The 24,796-nt window shown below is 33.4% G+C and overlaps 1 protein-coding gene and 1 pseudogene across 1 annotated transcript; one reads left to right on the top strand and one right to left on the bottom strand.

The window, feature by feature from the left end:
• Positions 1-3,976: 3,976 nt before the first annotated feature.
• Positions 3,977-7,746, bottom strand: LOC131653347 (uncharacterized; annotated as a pseudogene).
• A 13,076-nt stretch (positions 7,747-20,822) lies between these two features.
• LOC131653346 (pentatricopeptide repeat-containing protein At1g20230-like) lies at positions 20,823-24,426 on the top strand. Its single transcript, XM_058923460.1, has one exon. It carries the CDS (start codon positions 21,055-21,057, stop codon positions 23,290-23,292), a length of 2,238 nt encoding a protein of 745 aa, XP_058779443.1. The 5' UTR covers positions 20,823-21,054; the 3' UTR covers positions 23,293-24,426.
• The last annotated feature ends 370 nt before the right edge of the window (positions 24,427-24,796 follow it).

Here is a 24,796-nt window from a genome sequence, read left to right as displayed (position 1 = left end):
TTAGAGTTGTAGTCTATTAATTACTCTTTTTCTTTTGCAATAGAAACAGAACAACCTTATTAGAAAGCTCATTTCGATTAATATTTCAATTTTAACAAATATTTTTTCACTAGAAGAGTCATAGAAGCAGTATACCTTGATTTATCTACGACACTCAACAAATGTACATACATGATACATGTCACAGAGTTTACAATGATTTGAGGAGTCATCTCATCTTTTTAAAAACCAATCCTACTAAGTTTCCCAATCCTACTAAGTTGTAATTATCTGTTGAGACTCCAATTAAGAAAATGTTATAAGTATGTCATAACACCAATTCTAAGTTTTAACAGTGAAATTGTTGTTTTTTATGGAAGGTGCAAACAACAAGTATAGGAACAAGTAAGATTTCACCCAAGTCCGAAACATATGATCTTGGCTCCGACATATCTCCTACCATCATATCTAGTAAAACAATGATTCATACAACGCCAATTAAACGAAAACAGTTTTATCTGTTCATTCTATATAAACTTCACATCGGTCAATTTTAAATATCTTTTCACTTTCACTCTAGATCACTTCGCAAGAAAAGAAAGATAAACATGTACAAGGATGATTCCATTTCATCATCCAAAAGGACAATGTAAAATTGGTGCTCGTTCAAGAGTTGATACACACAAAGAACTTGCTAACCAACTATAATGATAAATCATAGTGCTCGACATTAGTGACATTGCATAGGTTTTTGTCATTGAAGGCCAAAAACATGGAGTACCCAAAGGCACTCTTAGAAAAAGAGATTCCTAGTTGAGGAATATAAGCATCATGAACTAATGGTGTCTCGGTTTCAATAATTAGTAAAACAAGAAAGGATGTCACGTCATGAAGGGCGAGAGTAATCATATCCTATGGAAAAAAAACAAAGGAATTAATGTCCAAAAACCAATAACCAAGGTGCCAAGAGAATGTTCCAAGTCGAACTTCATATCTTCGACAATGAGTTTGTCAAGCTAAATAGTCAGACAATGGGGAGGGGGGAGGAGGTTATGAAGTCACTCACAATCCCCTAAATGGAAGACAAATTTAATTAGCAAGGTGTAATATTTAGCAGGACACGAACAAAACCTTAAAGAAATTTACACTGTCGTTGACACTCAAGGCGGAAGAACTAAAAATGAAATGATTTTGGAATTCAATCAGAGCGTTAGAGTGATTAAGTGATTTTTGTCCAAAAGGTACACTAGATGAAATGGTGGACAAAGTCAAGGAAATGGAGTTTATGGAATTATCACCACCATAATATGGTTACGATGCAACGGATAATATGATGACATTGTTAAAAGGGATATTGTAACTATGAGATGCAACCTAATAGAGGGGGGTTAAGTAAGACTACCCGAATTTTCTCGTTTTTACGCAATAATTCTTAGGTTTAATTACAATTTTGATCCTCCTATTTTGTCTTTTTTTCGATTTTGGTCTCCTCCCCCATTTTTAAAACCACGATTTTGGTCCCTCTTTTGAGTTTCCTGTTAAAAAATGGACAAAAATAGGAACTAATTTTGCAGATAAAGCAAAACGGGGGGACGAAAAATGCACAGAAAACTTAAAAAGGGACTAAAATAGTAGTTTTTAAAATAGAGGGATCAAATTAATTTAAAAAAAAAAACAAAATAGGGAGACTAAAGTTGCAATCAAGCCTAATTCTTAACTTGTTATTTTTTCGGAATGTCGAAATTTAAAGTGTTGAAAAATCAAGGAAATAAGGCAGTTATACAAGTTACCCTTATAACCAATGGTATATCCAGTCCTTTCACACCTTGAAGGATTTTTCACTATGTTTATATCCTTGAACAAGTCTCGCACCAAGACTTCCTTATAACCTTATAAAACAAACACATACACAAAACCTATGGTGGACTTTCCCCGACATATGCTCCTGCGCAAGACAACCAGGCCGAGAAAAATTAACATCACAATTGTTGTCCACCAATTGACCAACAGACAATAAATTAGAAACAAGTCCAGTTGAGACAAGCACATTCCGAAAATCAGAGTTTATGTCACCAACGTTGGTGATAGATAAGGAATTACCATCAACAATTTGAATTTTCTGATTACCATGATAAGAATGTAAATTGTGCAAGTATTCAGATGAACCAGTCAAGTGATTGAATGCACCAGAATTAAGAAACCATGAACGAGAAACATGGAAAAATTTACCCTAAATACCTAAGGCTGAAAGGGCTGCAAGTACCATTTGTTGAATCATTTTAGACTGTAGAGCACTACTATCGGATGCACCAGTGGTGGAAGAGCCAAGTGTCTGGCATGTAGTGACATGAAATGCCTTCACTAAATGATGTGTTGGTTTTGGAGACGTGTGGGACAGTCAAAGATGATATGACCCTGTTGTTTGCAATAATTACAGAACTTCTTATTGCACCTAAGAGCAACATGTCCAAACTATTTGAAAAATAAAACATTGGACATGTCGCATATCACGACCATTACCTCTAGTTTGAGCAACATATGCAATTGCCACATGTTCGGAGCTAACATCATCATGAGTCATGGTTCCTTGAGTAAGCAAACATTGTTCCTCCCTAAGAAGTTCACCAACAAAGTATCCAAAGAAGGAACGAGATTCCTATTTGGCAAAGCACCTCTAGCAACCTCAAATTCTAGACGAAGTTTCATGAGAAATTGATCTTGCCTACTTGTGTTGTAAATCCTTGAACACCCACAAGAGAGGTCTTGGGAACATTAGCATGTATAATAGTAGAGTGTTCCGTCCAAATATTCAAAAAACCATAATAGTATTGTTGAATAGACAAATCACCTTGTTTATAGTTGGCTATGTTTAGCTCCAAGTGAAAACATTTTGCCGAGTTATCCAGGTTGTAAATACATTTCAGATAATTCCACATTTCTTGAGCAATTGAAAAATAGCGTAAATTATTGATCATCTGGGGATCAATACTATTTAGAGTCCAAGTTATGATTTGGGCATCTTTAGTTTCCCATGCATCTAAAGCAGTTTAGTCGGTGCCTTAAAAATATCATCTAGGTGACTCCATAATCCTTTTCCTTTAACATACATCTTGAACTGAAATTCCCAAGTAAATAATTTTAGTCAATAAAACAGACACAAAAATTATTTTTCTCATTTTCTGAAGTCATATGATATAATAACCCTTTTACTTTAACAATTAAAAGGATAGTAATAAAACCAACCACAGCGAAATCATGAACCAAAACCACGAATCAATGAAGCATTAAATATTGAAATCATTATTGGTCGAACACCGAACAAAATTACCGAGAATCATGGGCGGAGCCAGCACCCGGCTAGCTAGGGCAGCTGCCCGGGCTCCGCCGACGATTCTTCACCATCCAGCAAGTTTGTTGCTACTGTTGCTGTTTATCACTGCTGTTGTTAGATGTTTGCGTGATTGTAGCAACTGTGATGGTGGTGAGTTTTGTTTCCTGAATATGATGAAGAGGTTGGTTCATTTGTGTGAGAGAGATAAAAAGAAAGAAGATGAAAATGACTGTTAAGCTAACTTGGTTGAATAAGGGGTGAAGGTAGTGGAGAGAGAAAGATTCAATTGTTAAGGGTGTAGATAAAGGTTAGTGGAGAGAGATATAGATTAATCGGTTAATGGCTTTGCAAAGGGAGTAGATAAATGAAATATAGCTAGCAATTCTAGCCACTTAAAAAAAGTAATATATCACTTCACTTGTTAGCTTCAAGCCAATTAAGGATACCCTTTTTTACTTTTGAAATTTTCCCATTTTTTTCTTTCAAACTCCCTTCTATAAATTCAAAATAATCCTTGTAATTCAAAATTAAAATCAAAATTAATATTCCATTTTTCATTAATAAAATTTACTTCAATTCATTTTATAATAATATGTTTTTTATAGTGAAATTTTATAGTGAAATGAGAAATATATTTTATTACTGTATTTATAATGTTGTTTAAAAGATATGGTTAATATTAATTTTTGTTTGTTTAGTAAATTGAGGGACACACTTTTTGATTATTTAATTTATATTTTTTTTATGATTTGGATGATATATTTTTATTGATAGTTTTTAAAAAGAGCATATTTATTTTTATTTTTAAACATTACAGATTTTAAATTGTATATTCCTATAGAATTTGAACTTTGATTATTATCTATTATATATGACTATATTAGATTAATACCTTAATATCACATGTTTTACCATATAAATAGTTTATATTATAATTAAATTTACACAAAGAAATTACCGTTAATATTTTCACTAGTAAACGCAATAAAAAACGGATAGATGAACACGGATGTGCCCGTCTAAAACTTGCCCAGGCTTAAAAAGAATTCTGGCTCCGCCACTGCCGAGAATAGCAATTACAGAATTGAATCGCCCAAAAATACCAAAACAGAATTGCAAAACACAATGTGCAATTGTCGAGAATGCTGAATCACAAATCACAATGGAATAAGATCACGAAGCAATAACAATGAAGAAATCACAAGACAACAACCGAAAGCTTTCAATTGATGACGAAAGGAATTTGAGAGAAATACAAAAGAGAAACACGATTTCGAGGAGACCCATTGGGGTGTCGCTGTTCAGCCAAGAACAAGGTTTTACAGGTTTGATCGAACCCTTACGACACCATGTCATGAAAACTGGCTTCTTGCCTTTCTCTATTGAATTCCATACTCTATATAATACTGGCTTCTTGCCTTTCTCTATTGAATTCCATACTCTATATAATAGTACAAGTGATTACATGTAATTACAAATAATAATTACAAATATTCTATTGTCTAATTTATATAACCTATTACAGGAAAGTAAATAATTTACAATAAATGATAAGATTAATTCCTAATTAACAAAATCAACACAAAGACGATTAAAATTATGTTCCTTTTATATTAACCAAATTAAACATGGTTAAGATTTGGTTCAGATGTGAACACTGCCCCATCAAACACACATGTTTAATTAATTTTCATGTATGCTAAAACAAGTAAAGAATATTAATTCATGTGTAAGTAAAGTGCTTATTAATTAGCAATCAAATACTCAGAATATAATTAAAAAAAAGAAAATCAACGAGACTTTTTATTGATTCTACTCTAAGCATGATCACACGTATGTGTTGCTTGAAATTAAGGACATGAACCAGCAATGCATGATATATTAATAATTAACTTTTCATTATATAATCTATACTTAAAACTTATAATTAGAGGAGCTAGTACTAAAATACTCATAGTTACATATTCTAACATGGTTTCAAGTTTATTAATAACAACGAGAAGAGAGAATTAACTATGAATAGCATGAAATTATCTGGACCTTCTGTGGAATTTTTTTGGACCAATTCATTAATCAACACAAACTGATATGTAAAAATGGGTAATGGGAACCATATTCATTAATCAACATTCAGTATGCAACAGACTTCATCACAAAACAGTAGCACTAGTAGTAATCATCATTAACTAAATTAATAAAAGAATATATGTTGCTCTTCTAATGCACTATAGAAAACATTACATTTTAAATAGTAGATTCCTTTTCTTTATGGAAACCATATTCCAATCTCAATTCAGTAGCAGGATATCATTAGGATATCATTAGTTAAGAGAGGAGAGTAATTATTACCCTATGTTACAGCATTAGTGAAAATCAATTTACTACGTCGAATCATGATCGGTTAAAATCAGCATATTTGTTACTTTCATGGAAGCTAATGCTAAATATGTGATTGTAAAGCGCAAACTGATTTTTTTCTCATTCAGAAATTCTCTTACCGTTACTGCGGATCAAGTAAAGTGACCACAAGAAATAGAGTCAGATATTTTTCACAGAACTTACTAGGATTAAGAAGCAGCCGGGTAGGTTAGACTGCATTTGGATACTCTGCAACACTCTCTATAACACAAATCAAACAGCTGAGATATATTAGATAAAAATAATAATAATAAACGTTGCTCCAAAATTATCACCCACACAGGACCAGCAATTTTTCAAGACGAAAACAGTGTAAGATGTGTTAAAGAGAGGGCGAGGGAGTATTCAACCGGCCACAGACCCATTTCTTTCTACCTTTTGCAACTTCTTTCTAATTTGTTAATAATGCAATAGTTTAAAGTCTGAAGAGTTCAAAGTCGTGTTTTGCCAAGCTTGTTTGTTGGGCTTACAAAATTTTCAGGTTTGAAGTATGCACTGCATTTATTTTGCAGTTGTAAAATGGTGCCAATTGTTGTAAAACGGATATGGATTAACTTTTCAAATTGAAGATACTTTTTTCACACGCAGTCCTTTCGTTACTTCACTTTATTTTATTAAAAGTCATAACCAAGTGCTAAGTCACCAGGCTTTAAGAAATTGCCCAAGTGAGTTTTGATAGTAAACATTTGGTCATTCTTTCCGAAATCAGACAAACGGGCCACTTGAGCATCAGCTAAAACATATTTCATGCCACCAACAATAACCTCAGATGAAACAGGCTCAATATCCAACACGATATATTCGACTAACTGTCTGCTGGTAAGTAAGGACTTAAAGGATGTCCTCCTATACTGATCAGTATCTAAGAAACCGAATTTCAGGGTATGTGGATCAAGTAAAGCAATGCTGTTAGTAAGTAGTAACCTTGGTGCAAATCACAATAGGACTGATATTTCCCAAGGTTCCTGCAGCTTTAGGAGGCAAACAAATCAAATCCTCACGACAAATGGGACTGATTTCAACAGAGAATGTGTATTTATAATTATCAATACTACTCTTTACATCATGAGAAACAAGTTGCTTATCGCTACGACTCTTTATAGGAGAGACTTTCCCTATAAATTCAACAAACTTGTTACCATGAGTTCGACTGGTGAAATAGAAATCAATACCATGATCCATCTGTTTGATTCGGACAGCACGAGCAGCTGCACCATGCTTCAGAATCAACTGCTCCAAATAAAAGAATGTAGGCCTATGAGAAACATGATGCCTGAGTTGCACAGCCGCAACCCACTGATCAGGATTAGTCACAACCTTCGAACAAGATTCACACATGTGATCCTGTTGAACATACTTTGACAAGATAAGACTGTTCCAGAATTTCACCATGATAAACCTCCTTCTGAACACTAACCTTGACTTTAACCCTCTTGGAATGTGGCTCGGTCCAAATAAACTCAAACATTAACCAACTTTGCTTTGTTAATTTTCATATTTTTCTACAACCTTTTCAACAACATAACTCATTGTAAGTTGTTCTTCCCTGACTTTCTACTTATTCACAAACTGCAAAGAACCAACAATAAATTAGACACAAAACCAGAAAGGAAACTATCGGCATGACCTCAAAAACACAAAATAAAAAATGTCTATTTCACAAATCATACGCCTCTAAACACCAATTCTATAAGTTTCACAGCATCTCAATACTCTGCATACTGAACAGAAGTTCCCGTAGACGGTAAGGCGGCACTCCTGCTCGTGGAGCCTGATTGGCCCGAAATCGTAGTTCCACAACCTAGAAGTTCGTCATCGTCTTCGTCTACAGACGATTGCTGAGGTCGAATTCCCATCATTTATCTATAAGAAAACCCTATTTGAGAGTGTAATTGAATAGCAGTTTTGGTTTTGAGGTGAAAAGATTGAAGTGTTAGAAAGAATTTGGAGTCTAGGGTTATCGGTCGGTAATCTCTGTTCGGCAAAGACGAGATAGAGAAAAGACTGAAGAATGGTTGACTCAGGTGAATCTATAATATAAGAAAATTAGATGCTCTGGAAAACTCTATTTTAACCTTTTTTCTTTGCCCTCCACCTCATTATTTTGGGGGCATTTTGTGTCCAAAAAATACTTTTTGCAACCAAATTGTACTATTGGTTCTAAGTCAAACATATTTACTTGCTTTTGTGTACAAATTACAAAATTTTTTTGTCTTGATAGCTCACTTGCAACTAAATGTTAACCGAAAAAATACAATATTTGAAATTTAAACCACTTTTTGCGTGAACAGTTTCACACTTCCCCAAGACAACACTTTTCTGTACTCCAAAAATTGTCAATGTTGCTCACACGCCACCTCTCTTCTCTCTCATCTTGAATCTCATCTCTCTTCAGATTCCTCATTGTTCATCTCAACCTTTAACTTTCATCTTCTTCCACCATCAACTTTTGTATCTTAGAAAAAATCCACAATATTTCAAAGAAACTTTTCTATTGCTTTTGAGTTTTCGTTTCGATTTCAAGCGAAGGAGATGGATATCTGTTTGTGGTTCTGGTTTTGTTTCAATTGAAGAGTTGATGACGACTGATTTAACATTTTCGACAAATTCGCGGTGGTATATCATTTGCATATATTTTGTGTATATATTAATTGATATTTTATATGTGCAGATTTTAGGGGTTTCTTCTCCATACATATATGTACAGATTTTAGGGTTCCATACACCAGAAATGATTATGGTAAAAAAATATGTGTTTGATGTGGTAAGAAGTTTCTGTTGCTGTTGTGTTCATGAGTTTTTTTATATGATAGGCTTAACTTTTTGTGCTTCCAAGTTTTAAGTTGATCTACTGGTTTATGTTGTGTTGCGTTGATGTATTGGTTTCCGTGGATGAGTTTTTTATATGATAGGGTTAACTTTTGACGCTTCAAAGTTTTGATTGTTGTCATTTTTGTATCTTCTAAATCATTTTAGGTTTCAGTTGTCCAAATCAGTTTTTAGTTTTCGTTGTACAAATTTCAGAGTTGATGAGAAAAGGAACCTTCTTGGCCTACACTATGTTTAGTTGTTGCTGTGCATAAAATTTGTGGGGCAGATTTCAGAGTGCTAACAAACTCCCCACTAAAATGCCACTGATACATATGTCTTAGTGTTTACATGAATGCAGTCCCTTTTACAGATTTGAACTTTTAACAGATTTCATATACTCATACACTAATATTTGCATTTCAGGGATCTGATATACATTGTAGAGTTCCTACTGTGTATAAACAAGCTTTTGATTCAGTATTTACCATCAATATCACATATAAAAATCAAACAGAAGGATCTTATGAGTGTAATTCTGAAACAGGTTGGGCATCCTTCTTTTGTTTGATCCAAAACATTCATAGTATTGTTACACTTAATTTTTTACTGTAAACAAATCAATACTTATGTGTTTGTTGCAGCAGGAAGGCATTGTACAAGGTGATAGTGAGTTTAACTTTGACGAGTATTCTTTGGAAAACATTCCCGTCTAGAAGTGACTCTCAGCCGGTTCTTTGGGTCGACTACAAAACTCGACTTCATATGTCGTGTCGGTTAATATGTCGGGTCAGTAAATATGTTTTCATGATTATTCCCTTTTTCCTTCTGTCCTCTTTTTCTCCTTCAAATTTGCACGTGTTCATCGCTGTTATTGTGTTGTGCTTTAATTTGGATTGACTTTCTAAGATTTAATTTTGAGAGGTTGCTGCTCATCAAGCCTTTTAAATGATTTCTTTTATTTTATGAGGCAATTTTTGAGTGGTTCCAAAATATGTTGGACCGTGTTAATTTATGATAATATTTTGTGTTGTAGGAATGTATAATGCTTAAACATCTTGCAAAGTATGACAAACCAATGTATAATTGGTGTTATCTATTTCTTAAGAACGGTCTAATATGTATAGCTGCAGTAAACCGTTTAACTATTTGAAGTTTATAGGGAATCGACACCGGATGAGATAGGCATTTATGTTTATGTTTGCGTGTTTCAAGTTTGGAGGTAGGTAGGCATTGAGCCCTTAGATTTAAAATTCTAAATCTCTTGTTTTTTATACCCTTTAGCATTGACCAAGGAGTTAAAAAACAATTAAACATTGCCATATATTTGCTTTTATTCTTGTCATTATAATGAATGTTTCATATTTTGTATTGTGAATTGTCATTTTGGTGAGCTTCACAACTGCGAAAGTAACGCTTCTGAGTTGGAAATATGATGCTCTCACTATGGGATTCTTGAATTATGTTTTACTGGTATGAAGAGGTTTTGTTATTTGATTGTCATCAAATGTTAGTTAACGTTGGTAGTGTTCTTGAAGTTACTAAATGCTTCCCTTTTCCAGTATGATATCAAATTTTTGTTTTTTTCTCCTTTCTTTTTTTTCTCTGCTTTCACACTATCTAACTTTGACTCCTCATGTTTCCATCATATCTATTTCTAAAATTTGCAGATGAAAAAGGAGGATGAGGAAATTGAAGCCGATGGTGCAAATTATCAGCTTGAAATGATGAGGTGCTTGAGGGAGGTTAATGTGGACAATAATACCTTTGAATGGTATGTATGATTAATGTACCACTTTACACATGCACAGTGTTTCTAACTTCAGTAGTTTGGTAAACACACGGTTGGATTTAGTTTAAACTTTAATGTGTTATTTGTAATCATTTATCTAACACTTGGGATAATTCTCTGAATCTAGGTACCAATCTACTTTGCTTGGTTCCTATCAAACTGTGGAGCTAATTGAAACCTTTATGAATTACAAGGTATTGACTATTGGCTACTTTTTTCCTTCATATGTTTTGTGGACTTAGAGTTATATGTTATTGTGGAAATTAAATGCTCCTCTAGAATACACTAAAATATGTAATTAGTCAATTTGTTTTATTTACCTTCTTATACATTTTAAACACTAGATATTCATGTGCCTATTTTTGTTGTGCTGACAAATTTTGTGAAAATATTTCCTAAAGTTTCACGTGGTTGGACTGTGAGATACAAACTAGATGATGCGTAAATGATGCAGAGGAGGCACGTCAAGAGTTGCTAGACTGTTTGCTAAACATCTCAAGTGAAAAATATTTGACAGTTGATATCGTCCGGATCTACATATGTACCCAATGTGCAATATGCAACATGCTGCACTTTTCACAAAGCTTCAGGTAACCACAAAATAAATGTTGTATTGCTTCATGTTGGAAATGGATTATAGATAAATTTAGCACCCTGTATACTTTAAAAAAATTAAAATTATTATTCCTACCTATGAACAATTGTAATTTTTGATATTGAGAAATTATATTTTAAGACTTCTATGTTAAATGATGCAGCTCATATAATTTTGTTTCAGTTGGACCGTGTTTTACAGTTTATGTTGCTTTCCTTTAACACCTCAACAATAAATAACCAGTAAATCCAAAAAGTTTTATCATAAAATATTAACCTAATGAACAACATCATAATAGATGTTCTATTTATAAATTTTAAAAAAGAGAAAATAACCAAATATGCAATTTAACATAGTTTAGTTATCTGATGCAATTTGCTAACTGGTTCAAACTTGTCTTTCAAAATGACTACTCAATAACAATGATATAAATATGGTAATGAGAAAATATTGATTTAAAAACTTGTCTTTTCGCAATAAGATATTGTAGTCCCTATGCATTTTATGAGCAAAAACAGTACTACTTTTTTGTAGACTTCTTTCAATTTGTCCAACAAAACCTCAATTATGATTTATGACAACGATTTTGATAGTGTTACAACCTCTTATCTATTATTTTTATTCATACTAGCCTACAATATACACAACTTGTCAGTTTTAACTTGTCAGTTTTACCTACTTAATAGCCACTTAGTTTTGATAAATAACCGACGGCTTCTTTTCTAATGCTTAGTAAGATAATTTTAACATAATTTATATTGTTTTGATGACTCTCCAATGGTCATTTATCACGTTGATTCAAATATTTTGATATACAAACAAAAAGTTATAGGCATTGATTTATTATCTCTTTTAAAAAAAAATGTTTAGTTTGTTTTTCTATCATTTCATTTTTATTACATTTTAAAAATAAAACTGTGAAATTATATAACATAGAGAAAATGAAGTTATTAATCAAAATATTGAACACATAACGGAAACAAATTGACTATTGATTCAAATATTTTTATAAATAATGCCAAAACAAAATTAATATCTATGTATACGAAAAAATATATATTGTTGATTCAAATATTTTTATATACGGAAAATTATAAGCATTGGTTAATTATCTTTTTAAAAAATAATAAATACTTTTGGTTAATTAATTGTCTTTCTATCATTTTATTTTTATTATATTTTAAAAATAAATGTCCGTACCATACCAAACGCACGGGTAACGCACCAGTACCCGTGCGAACGCACGAGTAACACACCATTTTCTGCTGATTTTCAACTAATTAATTTTGTATTTTTATTTTTTTCTTTTTTAAATTTTATAAACCCTTTTATTATTACAACTCTATCAACTTAAAAAAATATTTTATTTTCTATTTTTCACAATTGTTTTTTACAAAATATGTGTTTAAAAGTTGATCTTAACAATAGTTGTTTTTGATAACTTATACAATTATTTTTCAGTCTATTTTTAATTTTTCTTAATAATATTTTGATTTTTTTTAATTTATTTGAATTCTCATCTCAAACCGGTAACAATTCCGCGATCCACAGCAGTACCCGTGCGAATGCACGGGTATCCCACTAGTTAAAGGCTAAATTATAATTCGGTCCATATTATAGTTAATTTATAAAATGAGTCCCTTTATTTATTTTTTAAACATTTTTTATCTTCTTTTTCTTTTTTTGATAAAATTTGTGATGATGTGTATTTTTTTAAAACATGCGAGAATATTTTAAGTGATGTGGACATACTAGTTTACACATTCTACTTTACATGTGATTTTTTATTTTATTATATCAATTCATTGAAACAACCTACCATGAGAAAATGGAAAAATTTTAGGTACACATAACCAACCATAAGAAGTAGTTTTACATATAATTAATCACAAAATTTTAATTAATTAAAAAATAGATATAAAATTGTCTATCCCCTTCATTATCACAACCATCCAGTAAATCCAATTAAAAAAATTTAAATTTAAATAAATTTAAATTTTCCTCTTTTCTTATTGGATATGTTTATAAATATAGATTTATGTAATTCCTCTAAGAAAAATTGGTGTTGTTTAAAAACCTTAATTGTCCTTTTTTATCACTAATCGTCAACATGGTTATGTTTATCATTAAGTATCAATATTTCCTTTGTTTCAATGTTATTAATTATGTTTTTTAATAAATAAAATTTCTCTTAAAACTCAGTCAAACCAACTCTCTCTACATATAAGCAAGGTGGTTACTATTTCTCCTTCACAGATATTCCCACACTCATCATCCACGATCAATTCTTTTTTATGTCTCATTCCTCCCATATCGGTTTCATTCTACAACCTCGCATGCCTAAACCTTATAAAAAAACCTAACACTCACCCCAGACACTATTTCCTCTCTGTATCTTTATTGCACTCCTGCGGAAACATCTTTTGTTTTTTGGATATGGCCAGACCTTTGGAGAGAATCTGCGACATCAACGACAATAAGGAGCTATGGAAGGTGCGGTCAGGGTGCACCATAAGTGAACGGTTGTTTCCAACAACAAGGAGCACTTTGAGATGATATTCACAGACAAAGACGTAGGTTTCGTAACTCTTTGTGGTTGTGTTAACTTGAATTACGAGTTTTGGTTGTTTGTGTTATATGGTGTTATACGTTACACTGTTTTAATCGAAAGGCACAATCTCGCCACCCTGGTAACGCATATCTAGAAAGAACGATGTTGCCGCATCAGTAATACATCAATCTAGAACGGACCAGACTGCTTCAACCACATACAACGAGTAACACTATCACATTCAAAGCCGACTTTGATAGGTTGATCATACCCTCTTCTTAGGTGTGTTAGACCGATTCGACCATCATTTCATTAACTGCCTTTGATCTTTTTGGTGGTTTAAGTGTGATTTTATCGAAGATTTGTGTTCGGTTTGAGTGTGGAGACGTCAGGGTATCCTTCTTTTCACTCACATGTGACCTGGGTACAAATCGAAGAAGTCTCCCTGGGTTATTCCTCCTCTGGCGTTGTTGTTGTTCTTGTAATGCTGAAAAGAATTAAATTTTTCTAATGCAGTGGATACATGTTCTTCGTTAGATCGAATACGAATTTCATGTGGAAAACCATGGGAGAAGGCAATCATAATGATTGATACACGGGTTTAGGGAAAGATTATTGTTTAGATACAGGCGTCTGGCCCGGGAAAGTTTTACTGGAGCTCCACGGTGGGTTCCTAGTGTTCTTATGAAAAACATCAATTGGGTAGTTCCCCTGATGCTAGCCAAAAGGAACCGCAAATGTTTAGGGAAAACATAGAGAATAATTGTTTTGGGAGGGATGAATGGCCACCATCGTGGGTGGTCCAAGTTTTTCCTATGCGGCTAAAAAGTATCCCCTTTCATTGATCTCCTCCTTTCCTTTTTATGTTATTCATCCGCTTTTAATTGGTCTAATGACCATTGAATAGATTCACAACATCAAAACCGTAATGTCTCCCTAAATTATGAAAGATATTGTAACAGAAAAATCTTTTGGATCCTGTAACGGTCGGAGTCCGAGATGGGAAGTCCATTCTGACTATTCAACTCGTCTTGATCTTTAAATTCCAGGATGTACATGGATAAATCTAAATCATCACATGTAGCTGGAGAATCATCTCATGATGCTGAGAGATCATCTTCTCGTATTCATGTAAATCCTAATTTGGCATCTTATGTATGGACCCATTAAAGCATATGTTCACGTAAAACAAACCCCTATTGTGGATACTCTAGATCACCATCATTTTATGCATTAACTTTGTTGAAAGCATCAGTGTGCACCATACCTACAACCAATAAAAAAGATAATTTCAATCACCATTCAACGAATATGAAGTTCAATCTCTAGGCCAATCATTTCAAGAGTCCAAAAACTTTTTCAACGACATTCATGATACAAGAAAAACTAGATTATTTCAATGATTATCAACGATAGAGATGTACATTATTTGTAATTTTAGACGATTTTAAGCCTTTTGATGTCAAAATATTCCAAAATCTTGAATAGGAATGCAAGAAATTTTGGGAGGCTATAAGGAAAATTGTGCTATGATCATGAGTGTAAGGGCTTAGCACATGTTTATACATTTATCATATCGGTTTGGATTCTAAAGGGTGTTTCTGAAGTTCAATTTTCAAATGGTGTGACCAAATTTTGTAATTTAGACATATTTTTACTTTTATTTGATGTGTTTCTCATAATAAGGTCTGTTGTATTATGGTGTATCCAGATTTCAAACTACAGATAGTTCAAATGAGTCTTTTTGGATTTCCATAAGATTTGAGACAATTACTAAGGGTGCAGTGAGAGTCTACCTCATACCCCACGCCTCAACACTTATACTTTTACCCTTATAAGTTTTGAAAAATACCCACTTCGATCTTTTTACAAAATAACTGTTTTCGATTTAATATTTCACTCTCACGTTTAACCTTTCCAAACTTAAGGGAAGTACACCCCTACAAAATGCTTTACTATATGCAATAATAATTTGATACTTAAAATTTACTGGATAACTTCACTCATAATGTTTGGGTACGAGTTAACCTCACCAATCTTTTTTTCATATTGCTCACCAAATAACTTGCATTTAAGCTATCTAATATGTAAGTTTAATCAAATAACTTGCATTTTAGTTATCCATTATGTTAAGCATTCACTAGATAACTTGCATTTTAGTTATCAGGTAAGTGAAGTGTTCACCGAAAAAGATCCATATAGCTTATCTGGTATGTCAATGTTGTTCACTTGATAATTTACATTTAAGTGTTTTGGTATGTTACTTTTTTTCTTTCATTTTTTTTATAGAAATAGAGATTCCTCTACTATGCGATAAAGATCAGACATATGTAGATACCATTGTTTATTCTTAACTATATAGAAATGGGTTAATAAACTTTTTGGTCCCTCTAAATATCTCAAACTTTGTTTTAGTCCCTCTAAAATTTTCCTTCAATGAATGGTCCATCTAAAATTTTAAAATTTAACTTTTGGTCTCTCCTGTAATTTAGCGACAGTTTTTACACTTTAGGGACGGTTTTAGCGGTTTTTTTATTTTAGCGAGGGAATTAGAGACCATTTTAGCTACGATTTTTTCATGAGGGACCAAAAGTTAAAATTTAAAATTTTAGGAGGATCATTCTTTGAAGGAAAAATTTAGAGGGACTAAAAACGAAGTTTGAGATATTTAGAAGGACCAAAACGTTCATTTTTGATACATGAGAAGGGGTAATAAGGTGAGATAAGGAGGTTGGAATCAAATATAAAGTGATTGTCTTCATTAAACATTTAAATACAACCCCAAGAAAGAAAGGGAGAACCAACAAATTAATGTTGAGTTGTGATAGATGTGGCAAGTACGTGTAAGCGGTTAATGCATCACAAAGTGCTACTAAAAATGTTATTGTGCATTCAATATCAGGTCAAAAATGCCTAAATATGGTTTAGTGTGGAAGATTGATGTAAAATATGACTTCATTATTATTGTTTACTTGATAGATTTAATGGACATGCATTTGTGGGGCGTATATGTGTAGATTAGAGGAAAATTTCTATTGATTTGACAAAGCGTCATGTTCCACCCAAACACATAATTTTGTCGTTGCAAGAGCGAGATTCCACGAATGTCACTTGGATCATGCAAATATATAAACAAAAGAATATTTAACAAAAAGAGGTCAGAAGTCAAAGAAATGAATACACCATTTATTTAAGCTGATTGAGGATGCAAATTATGTTTATTGGAGGATAAGAAGAGATGACTCAGATGTTCTAAGAGATATTTTTAGGCCCTCCTATATTCAGTCAAGTTGTTGAGTATTTTTCCTATTGTGTTGATTATGGACAACATATACTATACTAACAAATATATAGAACCTCTATTTAAAATTGTTGATATGACGTTAACTGAGTTGATATTTTCTATTGTATTTTCCTATATGGAACCTAAGAAAACAAATAATGTTTTTTTTTGGATATTGGATAATATGAAACAATTGATTAAGGAAGGGTTATGTCCACAAGATTTTTGACCGATAGAGATCTTAATTTGATGAAATCATTTGAAGTTGTATTTCAAAGGACAATTAATTTACTTTTCAATTTCACATAAACAAAAATGTTGGTTCAAAAGGTAAGCAATATATTATGAATGATATGCAAGAGGCCATAAACACACTATGAATTTAACTTGTATGGGCCAATGACGAGTTTAAGTAGCAACAACGATTGCATCAACTTGAGCAAACATGTGTTGATTGTAGTCAATTTATTGATTATGTGAAAGCCACACAATTGACTCCTTATAAGCATAGATTTGTTGGAGCATGGATAAATAAAATGTTGCAGCCAAGCAACACCACAACTAATAGGTATGATTATCAATATTTACATTTTGTATTTCTTTGAAATTCCATTTATATGATTCTATTTTTCATTTTAAGGTTGAGTCGCCTCATTGAAAATTAAAGTAGGTGTTAGACAATAATATGCGGCTTGTGCAAATATTGGGAAAGTAAGAATAAAAACATGAAGTTACAATTTATCATCAACTATAAGATAAATGGATGACCATACTAGATATGGGTAATGTGATAACAAATTGGTATAATGGCATTCTTGTCACTTTACACTAGTGTGACATTATTTCTTATGACCACTCACATTCACATATGATATCTATTTATTCCTTTTCTTTTGTCAACCAATCATTGGAGTCAATCTGACAGCCTTCTACATTTTTCAATGAGCCTCACACTGAATCCAATCACCATCTTTATCTCAGTCGTTGAAGTTAATATGATAATCTTATTCATTTGACGCCACATTCACCAAAGACGGGTATAACCACCGTCCATATAAAAGCAAGCCTTCATACCACACTAAGGTACAATTCATTCTTTTCTTGAGAGTTACATCTCTCTGACCCCCACTGACATAAGTGTTGATGTTCTAACCTTACATGTACACCCACTCTCCAATTCATTATTTGATTCTTGAAAAAAAGGGGAAAATGTCAGACATTACCAAGGATATAAGAAGTTCCCCGCCTTCTAAAAGAACTAAGTCAGAGATGATGTTTTCCTCCAAGGTCTTTCTAGAAGCTATTATCTATGATGATGAATATGATTCTTGATTCCTTTCTTTCTTTGCGACTCCATTTCCCCCATGCTTGTTGAGTGCATTCATATATGGCGAAGTTAATGGCTTTAGCTTTTCATTCTCTCATGTCTGATGCTATTTAATCGGCAAGGGAGGCGTGACTTAACGATTAATTATAGTAAGCGAAGCTATAGGATCTTAAATATACCATAACGTTTCTGTGGGTTCAAATTACGCTGAAAGAAGCTAAAAAATTATTATAGCGGGTTGCGTAGCTCCGTTACTCCCGTGAATGTTTAGAAAAAACCGTAAAGAATCATCAAGCGACAATAAGGTATCTCAAGGATCAAATCCAATTTCTATGTGAAGAGAAGAATAATGATGCAGTTTTTGCGTCTATTAATACTAAACAAAAGAAAAGAGGAGGCCTAAATGTTGAACAAAAAAATAGGATTTCTTCCCTCAAATGTGAAAATAAGCTTCTATGAAAACACTTCAGGTATGTTAGGTTTGAAGAGAATGAAGGAAAAATTGCTTGTTGGTTTCAGAGAACATGGAGTTGAAAATGGTTCGCCAGAAGACTTGCCTCCGAGATGATTATAGACTCTCTAAATTGAGTTCTGAGGTACTTCAGCTTGGCCATATGTGTTTAAAATATGAAGTACAAATCAAGCGTCCAGGCGTTCAGAACTTCGAAAATGTTGTTCCTCAAATTCAATGACTAAACCCTAATATCAATCTATAGAGTATTCGTTTGGTCCTTCTCAAAATGAGTAGTTCATGAGGGTGTGAAGTTAATCAAGATTGAGTTGTTTCCAAGAAAATATAGTCAACTTTAAATGATGTCTAATGCCTTAAGGAGAGAAGGTTCCTACAAATACTCTGAACATCCAAATAAGTTTCAATAGTAAATAAAAGGTATTTTTATGAAATAATGTGCTACCTTTATTTGACGTTTATCTTCCATTTTATAGAGATATTTTAGGGTTTGCGAGGGTCTAGAACCTTCTCGTGCCCGTATCAGGTGTTTGCTTATGATATAATTATGCTTGTTCCCGAGGTCTTAGAGTTTTCTTTGAGTCCACATTTAGTGAAATGATATCTCAATCCAACGTCATTTGCATGACATCATTATGATGTCTCCATCTTCTAATTAGATGGCCCGTGGGCTTCCACGAATAATTAATGGACATATATGCTTATTATCAATTATATATGTTATTAGACCATTAAATATATGACTTAATAATTTATTTGGTCCTTTATGTTAACTTCGAAGTTCATTTTCTTAACTTAAAAAATATCATATTGATCAATTTACTCCTCAAAATATATCATGTTAGGGTCTGTTTGGTAAAAATAGCGGTTGACTGATAAGCTAGCTGATAGCTTATAGCTTATGACTGATGGCTGATGACTGATGACTTATAGCTTATAGCGGATGGTTGAGACTGATAGCTTATAAGCTAATTGAAGTGTTTGGTAAAATTAGCGGTTCAATTAACTTATAAATGTAAAATGACATAAAAGATATTTAATATATATTTATTTTATTTTAAATTAAAATAAATTATAAGGGTTAAAAATGGATTTTAATTAAAATAATAAGGATAAAAAAGGAAGAAAAAATGATAAGCTATAAGACATAAGGTAAAACGCTATTTGAAATAACGTCTGATAGAGTCAAAGGCTTATGTCTTATAGCTTATTATTTTTTCTTCCTTTTTTATCCTTATAATTTTAATTAATATCCATTTTTAACCTTTATAATTTATTTTAATTTAAAATAAAATAATTATATATTAAATATCTTTTATGTTATTTTACATTTATAAGTTAATTGAACCGCTAATTTTACCAAACACTTCAATTATCTTATAAGCTATCAGTCTCAACCATCTGCTATAAGCTATAAGTCATCAGTTATCAGCCATCAGTCATAAGCTATAAGCTATAAGTCATCAGTTATCAGCCATCTGTCATAAGCTATAAGCTATCAGCTAGCTTATCTGTCAACCGCTATTTTTACCAAACAGACCCTTAGTCTTTTTAATCTAATTAAATGGAAAGTTAAATATGTTGTTTATTAATAGAAAAGACTAATGTCATCCATTAAGGATCAATATAATATTAAGATCAATATAATACTTTTAAATTAAACTTCTCTAAACTTTTCTCTCTTTTCATTATTCCAACGTAGGAGTGGTTTTTGGCCATTTTTGGCTAGAAATCACCCCTCCCTCAACATCGTTTTCTTTCTCTTTTTATTTAAATAAGTGGTTATCCATATAAATTTGCTTCTTCTTTTGTGTGTTTTTAAGTTTTCGTCGTCTTGTGCGGTGTTTGTTGGTTTTCCCGTCTTAGTACGGTGTTTGTTGGTTTTCCCGTCTTATTTCGGTGTTTGTTGGTTCAGATTGACACATTTACTTCAAATCATTGCAGATTTGAGGAAGACTTGGGCGTCAATGTTGCAGATCCAGAAGTATGAATATTCTGGTGACTTTTATTTTGTCATATTTGTAGGCACTTTCAGTTTGCCGTTGTATGCTATTAACCTAGGTGTTGCAAGATTGTTTGCAGATTCACCTTTTTCCGTTTTTAGCGATCTTGAATTTGTAATGATCGATGTATTTATTAATTTGAATGAATGAATATCTTTTTAGTCAAAAAAAATTAAACTTAATTATATCTTCCGAAGAGCAAAGTAGCAAACCCTATTTACAATTTTCAAATAAATCAAAATACAAATTTCAAATCTAAAAGAAGCGATCACTAGTTTTCCGGTACAAACGAACACTTATCAGCGGCAACGATTCTCAAAGATTCAATCAATCTACAACTACGTGAACTGGAACACAAGTACATCACAAACAAACCTACGACTACGTTTCCAATTCCAAACCAAAATCCCCATCACAGATAACACCACAACCACAGCACATTCTAACAACAACATTAACATTCATCATCGTTCAAATCAAAAACCTTTCTCTGTTCCAATGTTCCAATCCATTTCCCAATGTCTCAATTCATCAACTTCCACTCTATTCCATGCTCGACAAGCTCACGCACATTTCCTCAAATTCGATCTCTTTTCCAACACCCAACTCACCACAAGTCTCCTCACTCTCTATTCTCACTACCTCCCCTTCCCACAGCTCAACATTATCCTCTCCTCTCTCCCTCAACCCACAATCTTCTCTTTCTCTTCTATCATCCATTCTTTTGCTAGGTCCCATTACTTCCATCATGTTCTTGGTGCGTTTTCTCATATGGGTTCTCGTGGTCTTGTTCCGGATAGTTATCTTCTTCCCAGTGCTATCAAGGCTTGTGCTATATTGAAAGTGGTGAAACCTGGTAGACAGGTTCATGGGTTTGCTGCTGTTTCTGGGTTTGGTTCTGATTCTATTTTGGTGTCTTCTTTGGTTCATATGTATTTGAAATGTAATAGAATTGAAGATGCACAGAAACTGTTTGATAGTATGTCTGAGAGAGATGTGATTGGTTGGAGTGCTATGATTGCAGGTTACTCGAGACTAGGGCTTGTTGATAGAGCGAAGGAGCTTTTTTCTGAGATGAGAAAGAAGGGCGTGGAGCCGAATTTGGTGTCGTGGAATGGTATGATTGCTGGGTTTGGAAATGCTGGGTCGTATGTTGAGGCGGTGATGTTGTTTCGTGAGATGATATCGGAAGGGTTTTTGCCTGATGGGTCTACTGTTTCTTGTGTTTTACCTGGTATTGGGAACTTGGAGGATGTTTTGATGGGTGAACAGGTTCATGGGTATGCAATCAAGCAGGGTTTGGAATCGGACAATTATGTGCTGAGTGCGCTACTTGACATGTATGGAAGATGTGGATGCGCGTCCGAGATGTCTCTGGTGTTTGATGAAATTGATCAAACGGAAGTAGGTTCTTTGAATGCTTTTCTTACTGGGTTGTCGCGCAATGGTTTGGTTGATACTGCATTGGAGGTGTTTAAGAAGTTTAAAGCTCGAGAAATGGAGTTGAATGTTGTGACATGGACATCGATAATTGCTAGCTGCGCCCAGAATGGGAAAGACATGGAAGCTTTGGAGCTTTTTAGAGATATGCAGGCTGATGGTGTGGAGCCTAATGCTGTTACTATCCCAAGCTTGATCCCCGCTTGTGGAAATATTTCGGCGTTAAAGCATGGAAAGGAAATCCATTGTTTTTCTCTCAGGAAGGGAATTTTCGACGATGTATATGTAGGTAGCGCATTGATAGATATGTATGCCAAATGCGGAAGAATCCAGTCATCACGACATTGTTTTGATCTAATGCCATCTCGGAATTTGGTTTCTTGGAATGCAGTTATGAGTGGTTATGCTATGCATGGAAAAGCTAAGGAAACAATTGGGATGTTTCATATGATGTTGCAGACCGACCATAAGCCCGACTCAACTACCTTCACATGTGTGTTATCTGCATGCTCTCAAAATGGCTCAACAGAAGAGGGATGGAATTACTTTAATAGCATGTCGACAGAATACAATGTTAAACCTCAGATGGAACATTATGCTTGCATGGTGACACTTCTCAGTCGTGTAGGAAAACTAGAAGAAGCTTATTCTATCGTCAAGGAAATGCCATTTGAACCAGATGCTTGTGTATGGGGAGCCTTGTTAAGTTCTTGTAGAGTTCATCATAATTTGAGTTTAGGTGAGATTGCGGCGGAGAAGCTTTTCGTGTTAGAACCAAACAATCCTGGGAACTACATTCTTCTTTCCAATATTTATGCTTCAAAGGGTATGTGGGATGAAGAGAATAGAATACGTGATATGATGAAGAATAAGGGTTTGAGGAAAAACCCTGGCTGTAGTTGGATTGAAATCGGACGGAGGGTACACACGCTTCTTTCTGGCGACAAATCGCATCCACAGATGAAAGAGATTTTGGAGAAGTCGGATAACTTGAGCATTGAGATTAAGAAGTCCGGTTACCTCCCGATGACTAAATCTGTGCTGCAAGATGTGGAGGAACAAGACAAGGAGCAGATATTGTGCGGTCACAGTGAGAAATTGGCAGTAATATTAGGACTAATCAACACGAGTCCCGGACAACCACTTCAGGTGATAAAAAACCTGAGAATTTGTGATGACTGTCATGCTGTTATTAAAGTTATAAGCAGATTGGAAGACAGAGAAATTTTTGTAAGAGACACAAATCGTTTTCACCATTTCAAAGATGGCGCTTGCTCTTGTGGAGATTTCTGGTGAAATTGTTCATGGCTCTTACCAAAGTTGATCAGGAACTAGATTGATTAATCAAGAATGTCTGCGTTAATAATGCTCTGATTAATGCTTTGAGTTAATCACCTTGACAACAAAGATACATGTTCTCATCTTTTCATGACCTGCAGCGAAGTAGTCTTGGGTCTCTTAGGCCACGCTTCAGATGTCCAGTCTTCAACGTGATGAGGAGAGTGTATTCATAGTCTTACATTAGATGTGCTTTTAAGCTGATTTTATAGGGTTGACCAAGGCCTGATTCAAATTTTTAGAACTAGAATCAAAGACTTCAATTTGAGATACACCTCATAGTCTGATTCTTCACAGCTTCATAACTTTCCAATATTTTCTAAATTTGAAATTTTTTTTTTTTGTCAAATGAGAATAAATTTTTTACAGCTTAAAGTATTTACTTCTTTAAATGTAACATTCTATGTGGAAATGAAGGCACTGTTCAGAGATGTCTTTTGAATTTCAGAAACGTGATTCTTCTGCTTCTGATTATGAAACAGTGATATTAGAGGATCTCCAATGGGAAAAGCATTCATATATAGTTTCTATAGATATTGTTCATTTGTTGTTGAATCATTTCACCTGCATAGTTAGTTGCATTGACTTTAGGGCTACATCTTCTCCAACCTTTTCACAAGTGTAAACTAGCAACTGATATGAGGCATTTTTTCCAACTCGTTTTTCACCCCCTTTATTACATTTCAAAAGAAATATACAAATTTGTCAAAAAGAAGAAAAAAAAGAAACAGAATCTTCTGCTAGATTACATGCATGGCGACACGGTTTCAGCCTTTTGTTTTTAGAATTTCATGCGGGACATATTTTAATGAAAGGTATTATTGTAGGGGTTGGTTAATACACCCTAAGAATTGTTTTCTCACCTTAGTGAAAAATCATAACTACTCTTTGAATTCAGAGATACATCTTCGAACATATCCTATTTACACATAATCTAGGGGTGGACAAAATCCTTCTGTCCGAGATAAACCGCCAACTCGTTAGTGATTGGATAAAGCGGTTCGGTTTGAGTCGAAAAACGTTTTGGTTCGGAATACATAAAGAGGTTATGGCGGATTGAACCAGTCGGCTTCGGATGTTAATTTTGGGACCATCGATACCCAGGCCCGACCGATCAAACATCATATTGTTTGTATATATTATTATTAGTTTATTACTAGGGTTAAGAGCAGTGGCGGAGCCAGAAAAGTTATAAAGCCTGGGCAAAAATTTAAAAACCGCAAATTTACATGATATATAATATATAAATAATTATCAATTAAAATAAAAGAGACTCGTCATTTTGTCAACAAAAATATAGTTTAAAATAAAAGAGATAAACATAATCTTACAATAATGGATCAAATTAAAGGTAAATACTTCGGTATCCTTGATTTTAGTTGAGTATTGGTACCCTTATTCAATCAAATGCACGTCATTTTTTACAACTATTTTATTTTAAAATAAATTCAAATATTAAATT

This window comes from Vicia villosa, linkage group LG2, assembly GCF_029867415.1.
Source record: "Vicia villosa cultivar HV-30 ecotype Madison, WI linkage group LG2, Vvil1.0, whole genome shotgun sequence".
Lineage (NCBI taxonomy): Eukaryota > Viridiplantae > Streptophyta > Magnoliopsida > Fabales > Fabaceae > Vicia > Vicia villosa.
Note: the sequence above shows the minus strand (reverse complement) of the source record. Positions and strands in the feature narration are given on the sequence as shown.

Bases quoted from the DNA above. Each gene is read 5' to 3' on its own strand.
- LOC131653346 (XM_058923460.1), top strand. From the start codon at position 21,055: ATGTTCCAATCCATTTCCCAATGTCTCAATTCATCAACTTCCACTCTA.